Genomic DNA, 13,764 nt, shown 5'->3' on the forward strand with positions numbered 1-13,764 from the left:
ATATCCTGAGACCTCTTCCAAAATGAATTACCCTATAACTTTCTAGAACTTTGGTTTTAGTCATGCTTATTTTAAAAAATAAGCTATATTCCTCCTCAAATTTTAAAACCTTACATACTTAATGCAGAACACAGCCCGTAAGAGGAAAGCCTCTTCTGTCTTCTAGCCCCCTTATTGCAAACATTAATCATAAGTGCTTTTGTGCTCCCTACCTCTCTCATTTACCAAACAAGCTTCTGAGAAGAACTACATATAGTAAATATTGTTACTACATATAATACACAGAGAACATCTTCCAAAACAATTGCAACCACCATATTGGTTTTGCAGACACCAAATGCAACTCTGTGTTTTCAGCTCCGTGCTAACAGATGAAAAGCTAAAAATCATCAGACAGGCTACTGACTACTTTATAGAAGTTGACACTGGCAGATCCATTTTCCTGTTTAGATGAAGAAAAATACAAAAAGATTGAAATCTTAGCGATAAGCAAAAACCAGAAACTTTCAGTTTTAATAACAGAATATGCAATGTTAGAGGCAGTGAAATTCAGCAAATGTTTCTTAATGCTTCTTTTCTAACCATAAGGCATCCAGTTTATCTTTTCAGTAGGACTGAGGAAACAATGATCATGTGGTCAAGCAACTAGGTTGATTTTCAGAGATTCATATCCAGTTTGTGGTTGAACTTGCTCACAACCTCAGGCAACTCACTCTCTCAGCTACTGTTCCCCAGATGTAAAATAAAGGCCACAATCATATTTCTTCTTTCTCTTTCTTATCTTACTTGTTTTCAGCTGTAAACTCTTCAGGAAAATAAATACAGTTTTCTATAACACGGCCATTTTTAAACTCTGCTTTCAAATCCACTATTGGCAGCTAACATTTCCACTAGGGAACACTTAGCATCTGCATGCCAAAACAGGCTGGAAACCAGTGCATGCACCATATTTGCCAATGTTCACAGCTGGAACATCTGGACACTATGGTAACTGTCCACCATACAAATAATTAAAAGCATTAAATTGCAAGGCAAAAAAAAAAAAAAGAAAAAAGGTAAGAAATATAGTTTAACTTGTCATTGAATCTGCTTAGTGCAGGCTAGAGACTTTGCACTGCACAGTTTCCATGTATAAGTAAGGCACCTCCATCACCATTTTCTATTACTCCTACAGGCATTTTGAAATGACCCTCAAGAACAAAGCGCCCCTAGTGTCAGGACTGTTAAGAATGCAGTTCACACTAGCACTGGCTGCAGAAGATCACCCACAGTGGGTTTCCAGGCACAGGATGGCAGTGCCTGGCAGGAGCTGCAGGGAAGGCCAAGAAGAACAGCCAGGGGCTGTGCACACGTGCAGTCAACGTGCACCATGGGACATCAAGAGCATCCTGCCAGGCACAGAGGGGTCACAGCACTGCGCAACAGACCCTGCACATTCAATATTTATTACAAAATGATCCTGGGAAAATGAAGTGTGGCCTACATAGCCAGCATGTGTCAGACTTGCTCCCCACATGCCCGTGTTTTCTGTCCATGACTTCCCAAGAAATACAGAAGCCCTAAGCACATTATATAATACATGAAGCCATTTGAATCCTCTTTCTGGATTTGTATTTTATCTTCACAATAGTTGTTTCTGTTGCTTAGCCTTATATTTCACATCTTAATATGAATTTTGCTGACAATGCCCAGTTGCCTTTATCTGTAAAAATCAGTATTCGGTGTTGTTTTCTCCTAACTAGATTTATTCTATTAGTTTCTTTTGGCAAGCATGAATGTTTCTGCTGTGCTGTCACAGATCTTCCAACAGGAGCATTATCCGTAATCATTCATAAAGATTCACAGTAATGAGAACAACTTGTTTTGCTTCTCCGTGGAAGAACTTCAGAGGTTATACAAAGTAGGAGGACACAGTGATTCATACAAATGAGAAATCCACATACACTTCTCTGAAACTAATATGGTACACCTGAGGCAGGGAAAACGTTGCAGGTACTCAACCAAGACAGAAGTCATCACCCCACTTGGCATTATCTGACTTTTTTCCAGAAATCTCAGCGAAGAAGTCCTGATGAGCAGCAAGTTATCTTTTGGCTTCGACTCAGTAGAGCACTTAAGTGCGTGCATCAATTTTTCTATTTAATCAAGGCCATGTGTCTTCCATAGATTGGGACTTCACTTTTCAGCTGTCAGTTTGACACCCATTAAACACCAAACATACCTTAAAGAACTAACATGAGTGTTGTGTTAGTCAGAAGTAACACTAATGTTCCTTACCTTGCCCTGCTCAATACAAAGGAATCTTTGACTGTCACCACTGGGCCCAGTTCAGGACACTCTGAGTCATGGTACTGCCCACAGTCCTCGCACCCTGCAAGGAAGCAGACAGCATACAGAAAGGCTGATGAAAAACACTTTCGTAAGACAGCTGCCTCCTTCTTTCAAGAGCCAAATACAAAACTTAGCACCAGGCAAAAGACATGCATATGAAGGCAGAGGTTTATCTATACTGCTTACAAAAACATGTGTAATTGAACATCAAGTTGATAGCTGGCACCTGTGTAGGTGAGATAACACACTATGATCAGTAGAATCAGAAGACAATTGCTTACATTTTCTCTCAAATAAAAATAATTGCCTTACATCCACAGTATGTATTTTGCTTAAGATGGCATTAATCTCCAGATAAAGTGTCATAACATGTAGCAGCTAAACAAAACATTACTACCTTCAGCAGAACCCAGGTTTTTAGAAACAGCTTGGCTAGCGTGGTCTTTTTAGCAACAGGAGGCATAAACCCAGTACCAGAACTGGCATGGGGCCTCCACAGGGCACAAGCAGGCAGTAGGAGCCAAGCTCTGCCTGGAGCAGCAACTGGCCTGCTCATGCTCCTCACCCACTGCGCTGGAGAGACGCCTTCAAGATACCTTCTGGTGCCTTTCCAAACAAGTCAGCTGGCTGTGTAATATACTCTGGCCACTTCTTAATTCACTGCCAGCTTACCTAAATTAACTTCTAGTTTAAGTGGCTGTAAATTACCCATAACTGCGTGGTTCCTAAGAAACAATTTTCAGACCAGGATAATTTGAGGCTATTTAAAATAAGCCAACTTAACAGGATTTCAAATGCACATACATTGTCTCACTGTGAAAAACAGCTGCCAAACTGCCCTGCCTGGTCAGTTGCTGACGCAGCTCAAGAAGATATCATTGCACAGGTGTTATATTCCTATAGTGTGATTTCCATCTGAGCACTGTGCTTACAAGGACAACTCAGGTAACCCCAGTAAGGATGCAAAGTAGAGGATGGTTACACCTTGTCTAGCAAGAGAACAAGACAAACCCCATGTCATTCCAGTGTATGTCCCCCTAGTAAAGCTACTCTGTACTCCTAACTGGAAAACTCTCCCTCTCAGTATTTGCCCCAGTGAACGAACAAAAGGATTTCTTCTAAGATGTGGAAAAGGGAACCCAAAATACAGTAACAGAGCTCCACGTTGTTTTTTCTTCTGGTAACAAAACCAGCTTAGCAGTGAAAATCCATACATCTGACAAATGGCAGTATCAGCTCGTGCAGCCCCCAAGCCTGGCCCTGCTTCCTGTACAGCTGCTTGTGCTGCCTCCTGGTGAACCAAAGAACAAAACCACCAGCTTTTCCCACCAGTTTATTTTTCAGCTGAATGAATTTCCCAGTCCACTTTGCTGTAAATCACCAGACAGCTGTATCAGAGGAAAGGATCAGCGGGCAAATGCTATCCACATAGCACCACCATCAAATCTAAGCCTATATGCAAATGGCCTCCCCCATCTCGTGCTGTTTACCACACCACCCCCCTTAGGTGTGCCCGTAGCTCACACTGTGCTTAGTATTACTGAAATAATCTGGGCTAAATACAAATTTCTAAAAGCACAGAGAGTGGAGGAGCCACAGAGGAATGTGTAAACCATACTGCTGAAAAGAACTGGATTATCATCCACAAAGGGTTGTCATAATCAACAGGGACAGTAACGAATAGCCAGAGTGACAGCTTCTTAAATAGGCTTTGCTGTCAAAGAAAATAAAGCCCTTAGTCATTCCCCTTATCTTTCAACTGTACCTCGGCACTCCCCACTTCAGCCACTGCACAGGTTCAACAAGATGCAGACAGCATTGTCCAAAACTGCATGCAGGAACAAGCTACACATTTCTCTCACTCCTTTGAAGATGAATGACCAAAGCAGGGAGAATACGACACTGACATTGCGTAGCATGTCTCCCAAAATCTAAGGGATGCCTTACAGCAGACATTCCCCAAGCCTGTTACACTCACCATATGTGACACTTCCAAGAGACTTCAGCCACAGGAGAAATATAAAATTACTCATGAGGATAAATGGTAAAATACCCTGGGGGGAGTATATGCAGAGACTTCTATAAAAATTCTTCCAAAACTCTCTGTCTACAAAATCCGTAGTCAATTATGTTTACCATGGAAGCACACAGTATCCCTTATAAAAACCTCACTTTTTCAGAAAATAAGCCATCCGCATATCCCATGGTAAAAACTTAAAGAGAGCACAAGACAGCCTCCACTGGAAGGGGGAAGATAGTAGGTGTTGCACAATGCTATCTGTGCAATTAGGGAATGGTGTCACATCTCAGTCCTTGTTGCTATTCAACAGGGTCTTTTTATGAAGGGGAAGAAAATATCTGCAACTCAATAAAAATGCCTATTGAGTCAATACTATTTTTTAAGGAAACCTGGTGAATCTGTGGTGGAAGGAAAAGTGCAACTTTCTTTCTGATGTAGTTGTCATAAGGTTAATGTGCAGCCGTGGAGCCAGCAAGGGTAAAACACTGCGGATCCATACCACTGAAGACATATGCTCCACTCTGCTCTTCCCAGATCAGATCCACAATATCTAGGCTCCCTCTGCTCATACAAGTAGATAAGCTGACTCTACATCTCCCTTACATCTTTTTTTTTTCCACTGTAACACCAGATCCTGCACGTCCAGGCTGGTGACAAAGGGGAGGCTGCAGGGCTAGTATGCCACTGAGAAAAAAGCCTACTAGCCAAGCTACATCAAGCATGGGATGCTGCCCATCAAACTCCCTGGGTACACCACCGCTGCAGCCTCTCTTCACACACCATGACCTCATGAGTCCAGATCCCAGGTCATGGAGCCCAGTCTAGCACACGGGGTTACACAGCAGAACGCGGAACACAAGACAAGCTGCATGAGGCACAGGCCCAGCAGCAAGGGCACAAGAACACAAGTCACAAGTGAGACTTGTCAGGGCAGTCGGTGCATCTCAAACGGGGCTTGTCCAGAAAGAATAACGAGGCTGCACCCTTCCCCTGTGGAAATGCACAGAATCACACAATGTTAGGGATTGGAAGGGACCTCAAAACATCAACTAGTCCAATCCCCCTGCCAGAACAGGAACACCTAGATGAGGTTACACAGGAAGGTGTCCAGGCAGGTCTTGAATGCCTCCAGAGTAGAAGACTCCACAACCCCCCTGGGCAGCCTGTTCCAGTGTTCTGTCACCCTCACTGAGAAGAAGCTTCTTCTCAAATTTAAGTGGAAGCTTTTGTGTTCCAGTTTGTACCCATTACCCCTTGTCCTATCATTGGTTGTCACCGAGAAGAGCCTGACTCCATCCTCATGACACTCACCCTTTATATACCTGTAAACACTAATGAGGTGACCCCTCAGTCTCCTCTTCTCCAAGCTAAAGAGACCCAGCTCCCTCAGCCTTTCCTCATAAGGGAGATGCTCCACTCCCTTAATCATCTTTGTTGCCCTGTGCTGGACTCTCTCCAGCAGTTCCCTGTCCTTCTTGAACTGAGGGGCCCAGAACTGGACACAATATTTCAGGTGTGGTCTCACCAGGGCAGAGTAGAGGGGAACAAGAACCTCTCTCAACCTACTAACCACCCCCCTTCTAATACACCTCAGGATGCCATTGGCCTTCCTGGCCACAAGGGCACAGTGCTGGCTCATGGATCTTCAACTTAGGCTAGAGGTCAGAGTTCTCCAGAGACACCCCTGATTGCTAAAGCTGGCTGTGTAAACAAAGAGCTTAGATTCATGTTAGGCCTTCAGCTTCACTTTTCCCATTTAAAAGCTGTTCTGCTAACTCACATTCAGAGGTCTCTTTGTATGTTTGCCAACAAAACCAGGAGAATGTGTATGCTTAAAATGAGGAACCTTCTCTCTACTCCTCCATAAGATGTTTGAAGTCCCTCTACATAAATACTTTTCTAAAAAAAAACTGTTTTACTCTTTAATTGCAAACATTCTGAGTAGACAGTCACATCATGAGAAGCAGGTCATTTTCATTTCTAATACTTACAAATAAACACAAGCTCATCACTGCTGTCTTCAGCCATTTTTTAAACCTGCCAAAATACAAAAGATGAAGTTAGTTCTGAATGACTTTCACTTTCCATATTATTGAAACATCACTTTACGGAGTAAGGATGCTGACTGACCCAAAGCATACCCAAACATTGCCCCAGCACAAGTAACAGTGGAAAGTTAAAGACATTAAAGTTGCTAAAAATCCCCCGGTGACTGCTGTATCATGTGTTGCCGAAGTCACTACCGAGAAGCCCAAAGGTCTGCATGTTCACAGGCTTTTCACCCTGAGGCAATGCTCTTTCAGACCATTCCCCTTCCTTCCTCTCATCACCTCTAGCCATTCCTGTGTGCCCCTCAACCCCTGCTATAAGCTCCTCTGGAGCCTCAGAAGGCTCAGGGACAGATGACTGACCTAGGTCAGCAACAACCACTGCAAAAACAAAGTCCATCTGATTCGGTGCAACATTTTGTTGAAGAACAGGTTAAAAAAATATCTCTGAAGGGTGGATTACTTATTTAATTAACACAATAATCTTAAGAGCATAAAAACTACAGACACAATCAAAGATTTGCTCCAAAGTGTACTCTAGTAATGAGCATCAGAAAACCTGGAAAAACAAATACCATCTCTGTCACTGATCTTCCATAAAACAGTAACCAATTTGCTTTTACCCATAAAATAAGGATAATCTATATTCACTTTTATAGATCAGTTTTGGCAGTATATATTAAAAACTTGCATAAACACTATTGCTCTCCAATGACGCCTAGACTGGGGGTGTCAAACTCATTTTCACCCGGGGCCGCATCAGCCTCATGGTTGCCTTCAAAGGGCCGAACGTGACTCTAGGGCTGTATAAATCAATTTATTTTAATATATATATAAATATACATAAAAATACATTTATATTGTGTATATGCACATTAAAATAAATCAATGTGTATATATATATATGAAATATAAAAATATATATAAATATATAAAAATACATTCATACAGGCCTAAAATCACATTCGACCCTTTGAAGGCAATCGCGAGGCTGATGCGGCCCCTGGTGAAAATGAGTTTGACACCCTTGGACTAGACAATCTGAATTATGGTTGGCAAGCAATCTGTAATTATGTATGGCTAAGATCATGACACAAGCAGAATCTAGAAGATAGTCTTCCCTTTTCTAACCATGAAAAAGCTCTCCTCCCTTCAATTTTTCCAATGCCTCAGTGAGAGGCAAAGCAACACAAAGATCGTGACCCAAGACAAAGAGAGAATTAGGCTGCAGAAACAGCAAGCACATTGGTCAAGAAGAAAACAGAGAGGATTAGGAGACTAAACCTGTGAGAGGGAGTAGGACAGGAGGAAACACAAATGAAAACACACTAAGCTAGCACAGCTCTGTTTGAAAAAAGATAAAGCATTTGCTACTGCAATAACAAAAGCCAACCCAATAAAAAGATACACACAAGCACAGCCATTACTCAGAATCAGCGCAGAAGCAGAAGTCCCTGTTATGAGTTCACTCTGAGCACCGATGTTTCACAAGCTCTGCCTGGTTGGGCAGTGGAAATATGTCTCAGGCTGGAGCCCAGAGCAGCAGCTACTTCTGCACAGATACAGGCTCTACCAACCTCTCAGCACAAGTGAAGCTCCTGTCCCACACAACCCTTATCACTGGCTCAGAAAGGACTCCGTACTTGTGCCAAGTCTGCTCCTAACATCACTATGGCACCTGTCTGCCAAGGAGCAATGTCTGATACGCAGCTGCCAGCTGCACCCATGCTCTGCTCCACCCCAAGCTTTCACTAGAACCTGCCAACAGGTTCCTTCACCAATCCATAGGCTACTCCCAATTAGCAAAGGACAGTCTGTCCCCACACGGATATGTGCTGTGTGGAAAGCCAGCACATCCAGCTGATGGGAATAAAAAGGTACACCTGGTTGCTGGGGCTCTTGGTCATGGTAGGAGGGATCCTGCTGCTCAGTTATCTGGGCAACAGCTTCAGGAGGATTTTGGTCACCGAGTCTGGGCACCCTGGCATTCCTCCACAGCCTGTCCCAAGCACTGCCCTCCCTGACTCCACTGAATGTGAACAGCACAATCCCTCCTAACGCCCACTGCCCCAGCGAGGGGCCAGCACTGCCCATCTGTGGCACAAGCTGGGCCTTCCTCTGCTATGGCTTTTGGGGACTAAACCTATATAACAAAACAGTTAAACTTTTACACAAAGGCCCAATGCTGAGCATGAGTTCAGGCAATGTCCTGAAAACACTGTAAACAATGCGACAGGTATTCAGGGCATACCTGAATATAACCATGTAAAACAAGCCAGAGAAAGTGCATCATAGGTTGATGTCAAAAATGGTTTTCCTTTTGGGGATGTTCTGTGCTATTCTAAGAGGTCTACATCCAGTTATTTTTAGACAGTTTCTCCTGACAAGACTTTAATCCTAAATATGGTGGAATTAACAAATACTCTTCTTGGTCAACACCTGCATGTTCCAATACGTGAAGGACACAGCGCAGTAAGACCAGCTATATTGCTGTGTGACCTACTCCTCAAAGGCATTCGCCTTCTATGACCTTCCTGTGTCACATTCTGCACAGACAGCAAACCAATGACACGCGGCGTTACAGAAGCAGTCGCATCAGTCTTGTTTTAGGGGCCATCAGATGAGAATAGCAACAAAGGGGCGGAGAAACCATAGTGGCATAAATGTTCAAGGTGGCAGGAGAAACTGGGAAGGTCCCTCAAACCCACCTCACATAGTTGATAAGAATACTGCATCTCACTTATCTGTATTAGTGTAACTCTCATTTTTGTAGCAAATACTTTCCATTTCCCACAACTCTCCTCATTCTTCATCCATCTTTCCTATGCTGAGCAGAATAACCTGCTATCCTCAAAAATAAACAGGAATGAGTAGCATATTATGTATCAAATACGCTCACACCTTAACATACAGGTGCCAAAAAGAGGACGACCTTGCATTAGTATTTGCACCTTGTTACAAATTCCTGCGTAGTCTTTTTTTCTCCCTTCCTACTTCACAGAAAGTCTAGGAAAGGAAGAACTGCATCAAAATGGGTTTAACAATTCTGATTTGCAGACATGTAACTCTTCTCACCCTTAGACTTCAAAACTCTGCACAAATCTCAACTGTATTTCCCAAGAATTTTTCAAATAAATGACATTATACCACCCACTCCAGTTGGTAAACAGAGTCAAGAAGCGAGAAGTGCCATGCTAGCTGACATGATGGCACTGAACACAGACTTCAGAGTCTTTTGCCCTCATCTGCTGCTGTTCTGGGCCATGTCTGATTTTTCTCTTTTTCTTTTTTCTTCAAGCACTTGTATGAGACAGATATTCCTACCACACACACTTAGGTCCTTCTCTTGCAAAGATCATCAAAGCTTCTGGGAATTCCAGATATTTTTATATAAAATAGAGATCAATCACAGAATCATAGAATGTCCTGAGTTGGAAGGGACCCACAAGGATCATGGAGTCCAGCTCTTGTCCCTGCACATGACAACCCCACAGTTCACACCATGTCTCTGAGGGCATTGTCCAGTCTCTTCTTGAACACTGCCAGGCTTGAGGCCATGACACCTCCCTGGGGAGCCTGTTCCAGTGCTCCACCACCCTCTGGGGGAAGAACCTTTTCCTCGTGTCCAACCTAAACCTCCCCTGGCACATCTTCCTGACATTCCCTCGGGTTCTGTCACTAGTTGCCTGAAAGATCTAAGCAGTGAACAATTAGGCAAAAACCTACACAGAACAAATTAGATCACAAGCACAGAGCCTAATTCTGACTGCAGAGGAAGAGAAGAAAACCAGAAATTTCTGCTCGTATAGTTAGCTGAATGATTTTTGTACCTGAGAGTAGAGCACACAACTAAGCACACAAACTCCAGTGGCAACACAGGCCTCCGAATACTTTTCAAACTCAAGGGAACCCAAATGCAGACACTGAGGGGCTGCAGCTTCACAGGTATCTGCTTGCAGAGCATGACATGCAGCATTACTGTCATAGCCATAAGCTATCAAAAAATGTAAGACCTGGTATAAAAACATACTTTCCTCTTACAAACTGCTGACAAAAAAAAAAAAATAGGCTCCTGTGGCAAGTTGTGTTTGATCTCGCAAATTATTTAAAAAAATAGGAAAGGATAATGAAAAAATAAACCCAAGCTGTACTTGAATTTAATAACCAAAGTAAGTTTCCCTTTCTTCAGTTTTCCATTAAAATTCTACAATAGGGTTCTACTAATGTGAATAAGTAACTTGAGAACACAAGTGGATGGGTACTGGAAATACATGTGTGCAAGCAGAATGCACTTAAAACTACCCCTTGTTATTTCTTCATGGTGTAAGTCTGATTTGTTCACACTACTGCTCAAAGTCTTTGGAAACTATCTGTCACAATACCTGGTAAACTACAGCGAGGTCTTGTATTTCTAAGAAATTACGACCACTCTGTCTGTTATTATAGAGAAGGGGAACAATTTCTGTATAGTTAGGGGGGGCAGAGTGGGTGTTGAATTCATGCCACTTGCCCTTTCCAACACTTGCTGCCATCATGTTCACCCAGCCTAGGGCGAACTTACGCACATGCCAAGTTTAACAAACGTGAGCAGAAAACGAGCGTATTGCAGAAAAAAATCTGTGTGTATGAAGCAAAGCAGACTGGGGCTTCTCTTCCTTTCGTCTTGCACTCAACACACCCCACCTTCTTTCCGAAGAGCCGGTTCCCATCCTCGGTGACCGACCTGCACCCTCCTCCTCCCATCTCTGCATCCTTCCTCCCCCCCTTCAGAGGCGGATCCGTGCTCCGACGGGGGGCCCGGAGCTCCCGCAGCCAGCGCCTCGGGAACGGCCGCCACGGGGCCTGGGAGAGAAACGGGTCGCGAGTCCTAACACGGCCGTTTCCCTCACAGGCCACGCGCCCTCCCTGGACCAACGGCTTCACCGGGCACGCCCCGCCCTCGCCGTGACACAGCCCCAGCGGCTCGTCCCGCAGCCGCCACGGGGACTGTCCAAGACCCCCGGAGCCTCCCAGCGCCGCGGGGCGTGCATGCGAGTGTGTGCGGGGGGGTGTGTGAGGCCCGGGCGCGGCCGCGCGCCCGCCGCGGGCACAGCCGGCGCTGAGCGGTGGGACCGCGCTGCAGCCGCCAGGAGCCCGGCGAGCAGCAGGGCCTGGCCCGGGATCCGGGAGCGGCTCCGCCGGGTTTTGCCTCGGACCCGCCTCGCCCCCCTCCCTACCGCCCTCCCTCCGGGCGCCGCGGCCGCTGTAACAAAGAACAAGCGGCATGGAGGAGGCGGCGGAGGAGGCGGCGGCGGCCGCGGGGCCGCCAGTCGCCGCCGCCCCGGGAGCCCTCGCCGCCGCCCCCGCCTCGGCCCCGTGCGCCCTGGGGAACGGCGGGGCGGCGAGCGGAGGCGCGGCGGGCCGGGCCGGGCGCGGGGCGGGGATCCCGCGTGGAGGGTGCCGCGCGTGGGCCGGGAGACGGGGGAGAGGGGAGCACGGCGGGTGGGAGCGCGGGGAACCGGCGTTACCTGCCTGGGGAATGGCCAGACCCGGATCGGATCCGGACTCCGGGTTCCGATCCGCTCCGGAAACCACGCGCCACCGGAAGCCGGGCGCGACTGGCCGCAAAGCACGGTGGGAAGTGTAGTCCCCGGGCGGCGGCGGTTGGGGAGCGGACGGTGGAGGGGCGGGGGTCCGTGGCGGCTCTGCCCGTCTCCCGGCGACTTCATCGCGCTGGCTCGCCGCTGTCAGGGCTGCGGCGGATCCCCCGGGCGGGTACAAAACCTGTGCGAGGGGCGGCCGCCCCCACCCGGGCGGTTTCTTCGAACCGCCGGCACGGCGCTTCGGCCCTGGGCTGGAGAAAGAGGAGGAGAAGGAGGAGGGTGGCTGCCGTTGAACTTGACTTGGCGACCCAGGTTGCACAAGCTGTTTTTTCCTTTTCTGTGCTGGGCAGTGCCAGCCGCAGGGCGAGAGTCCCCCAAGGGACGCAAGGCGCCTGTCAGAGGGCGCTGAGGGATCACGGACATGCCACGTCAGGCACAGGGCTGGCTGCAGGCCCAGTGGGTTTTCCTCAGTTAATTCCTGAAAGAGCACCTGAGCACCTGTGTCCTCCGTACCCACGCTCTGCTGAGGCAAACATGTTCAGCGCTCCTCAGTCTGGCCTTACCTGTATGGTATCAGGGCCAAGCCCTGCTTTGTTCGTAGCAAACAGCACGGCCACATGTAGCACTCAGGAACAGGATCTCACTGGGACTTGGCACCCAGGAAACAAAGGATGTGGACTCAGTGCCCACAGCTCAAGGGGATTTAAACCCCCAGTTTGCGTTGTGGTGCTTGCCCCTCTGCCAGTTGAAACGTGCGCTACACAGCAAAGAACTCCCCTCCAGGGAAGAAGAGGCCAGGGCCAAGAAGTACACGTGCTTTTTGTATTCAAGAAAGATGCCCCAAGTCTGGCAAAAGGAAAACTCTGGTAAGAATTGTCACCTACAGTTAGTTCCCCCCAACACCTTGTGCAGTGCTCCCTGCCACTGTGGTGTGACTGGCCAGTCCCCACAGTAAGAGCACCCCTGAAAACTGAAAGGTGCTCTCCAGGGTATGTGCGCCTCTCATGGCCACATCTTGAACTGCTGGCAAAGGCCAGACCCTTTTGTGTTTCTCACCCATCCCATGTCCCCTTCTGCACAAGGTACTCAATTGCAAGAGAAAAGTGTAGAGACTATAGTGATTCTCTTTTAAGTGCTTGGGTAACCGGAAAGAGTGCAGCTTTTGAATTTTGAAAATGATGCTGCTTGGCAAAACAATGTTAATTTAAGGAGGGGGAACAGTTTATTCTTTAACAATGACTCACCAGAAGTTTTCAATAGAGCAATTTTTAAAAGATCTCACTGCATGTACAGGTCATTTACTTTTTCAAAGACGGAAGCCAGCTGGCCTTTAGTTTTGTGTAGTTCGCTTTTACTTATTTTCCCTGTATGTCTCAGTGCATATGCACATTCACAATGTTTTCTTAGGGCCTTCACACAGGTTTCTCCAGCATCTGGTGCACAAGGGTGGCTATCCTGCTTGCAGTGTATTCACTTTGTCAGAATAACTGTTAACTAACTCAGAAAAGTTATCTGTACGTTTCCTAGATGAAGCAGCCTGGATTTACAATGCATGTGACTCTGGATTCTGCAGCTCCAAAATCATTTTTGTATATTTTTGGTCAGTATTTCTACCTTTCTGCAGAGCTAACAGACTGTGAACTTATATCAAGCTTGCTGGGGTAGAGAGATGGGAAAAAAATGAAGATCCCTTCCATTCATTGTTAAGGATGATGAACTGTAGGAAAGAATATGGTGCCAGACTTAGCGCTACATCTATTGCTGCTCTCACTCTGATAGGCCT

General features: G+C 46.3%; 1 protein-coding gene across 4 annotated transcripts in view; it reads right to left on the reverse strand.

Annotated features, from left to right (window-relative positions):
- PRDM15 (PR/SET domain 15) overlaps positions 1-11,979 on the reverse strand; it is a 40,273-nt gene extending 28,294 nt beyond the window's left edge. For 2 of the 4 annotated variants that reach the window (XM_071811433.1, XM_065861451.2), the window contains exons 1-3: positions 11,907-11,979; positions 6,343-6,388; positions 2,278-2,371 (exon numbers count right to left, since the gene is read on the reverse strand). In XM_071811433.1, the coding sequence (XP_071667534.1) occupies positions 2,278-2,371; positions 6,343-6,379 (131 nt within the window). In that variant the 5' untranslated portion in view covers positions 6,380-6,388; positions 11,907-11,979. Of the gene's footprint in view, positions 1-2,277; positions 2,372-6,342; positions 6,389-11,082; positions 11,409-11,906 lie in introns of those variants that run through there. The other 2 variants (XM_071811426.1, XM_065861434.2) reach the window with 2 other exon arrangements.
- Between the last annotated feature and the right edge of the window lie 1,785 nt (positions 11,980-13,764).

Source organism: Patagioenas fasciata, chromosome 1 (assembly GCF_037038585.1).
Source record: "Patagioenas fasciata isolate bPatFas1 chromosome 1, bPatFas1.hap1, whole genome shotgun sequence".
Taxonomy (NCBI): Eukaryota; Metazoa; Chordata; class Aves; order Columbiformes; family Columbidae; genus Patagioenas; species Patagioenas fasciata.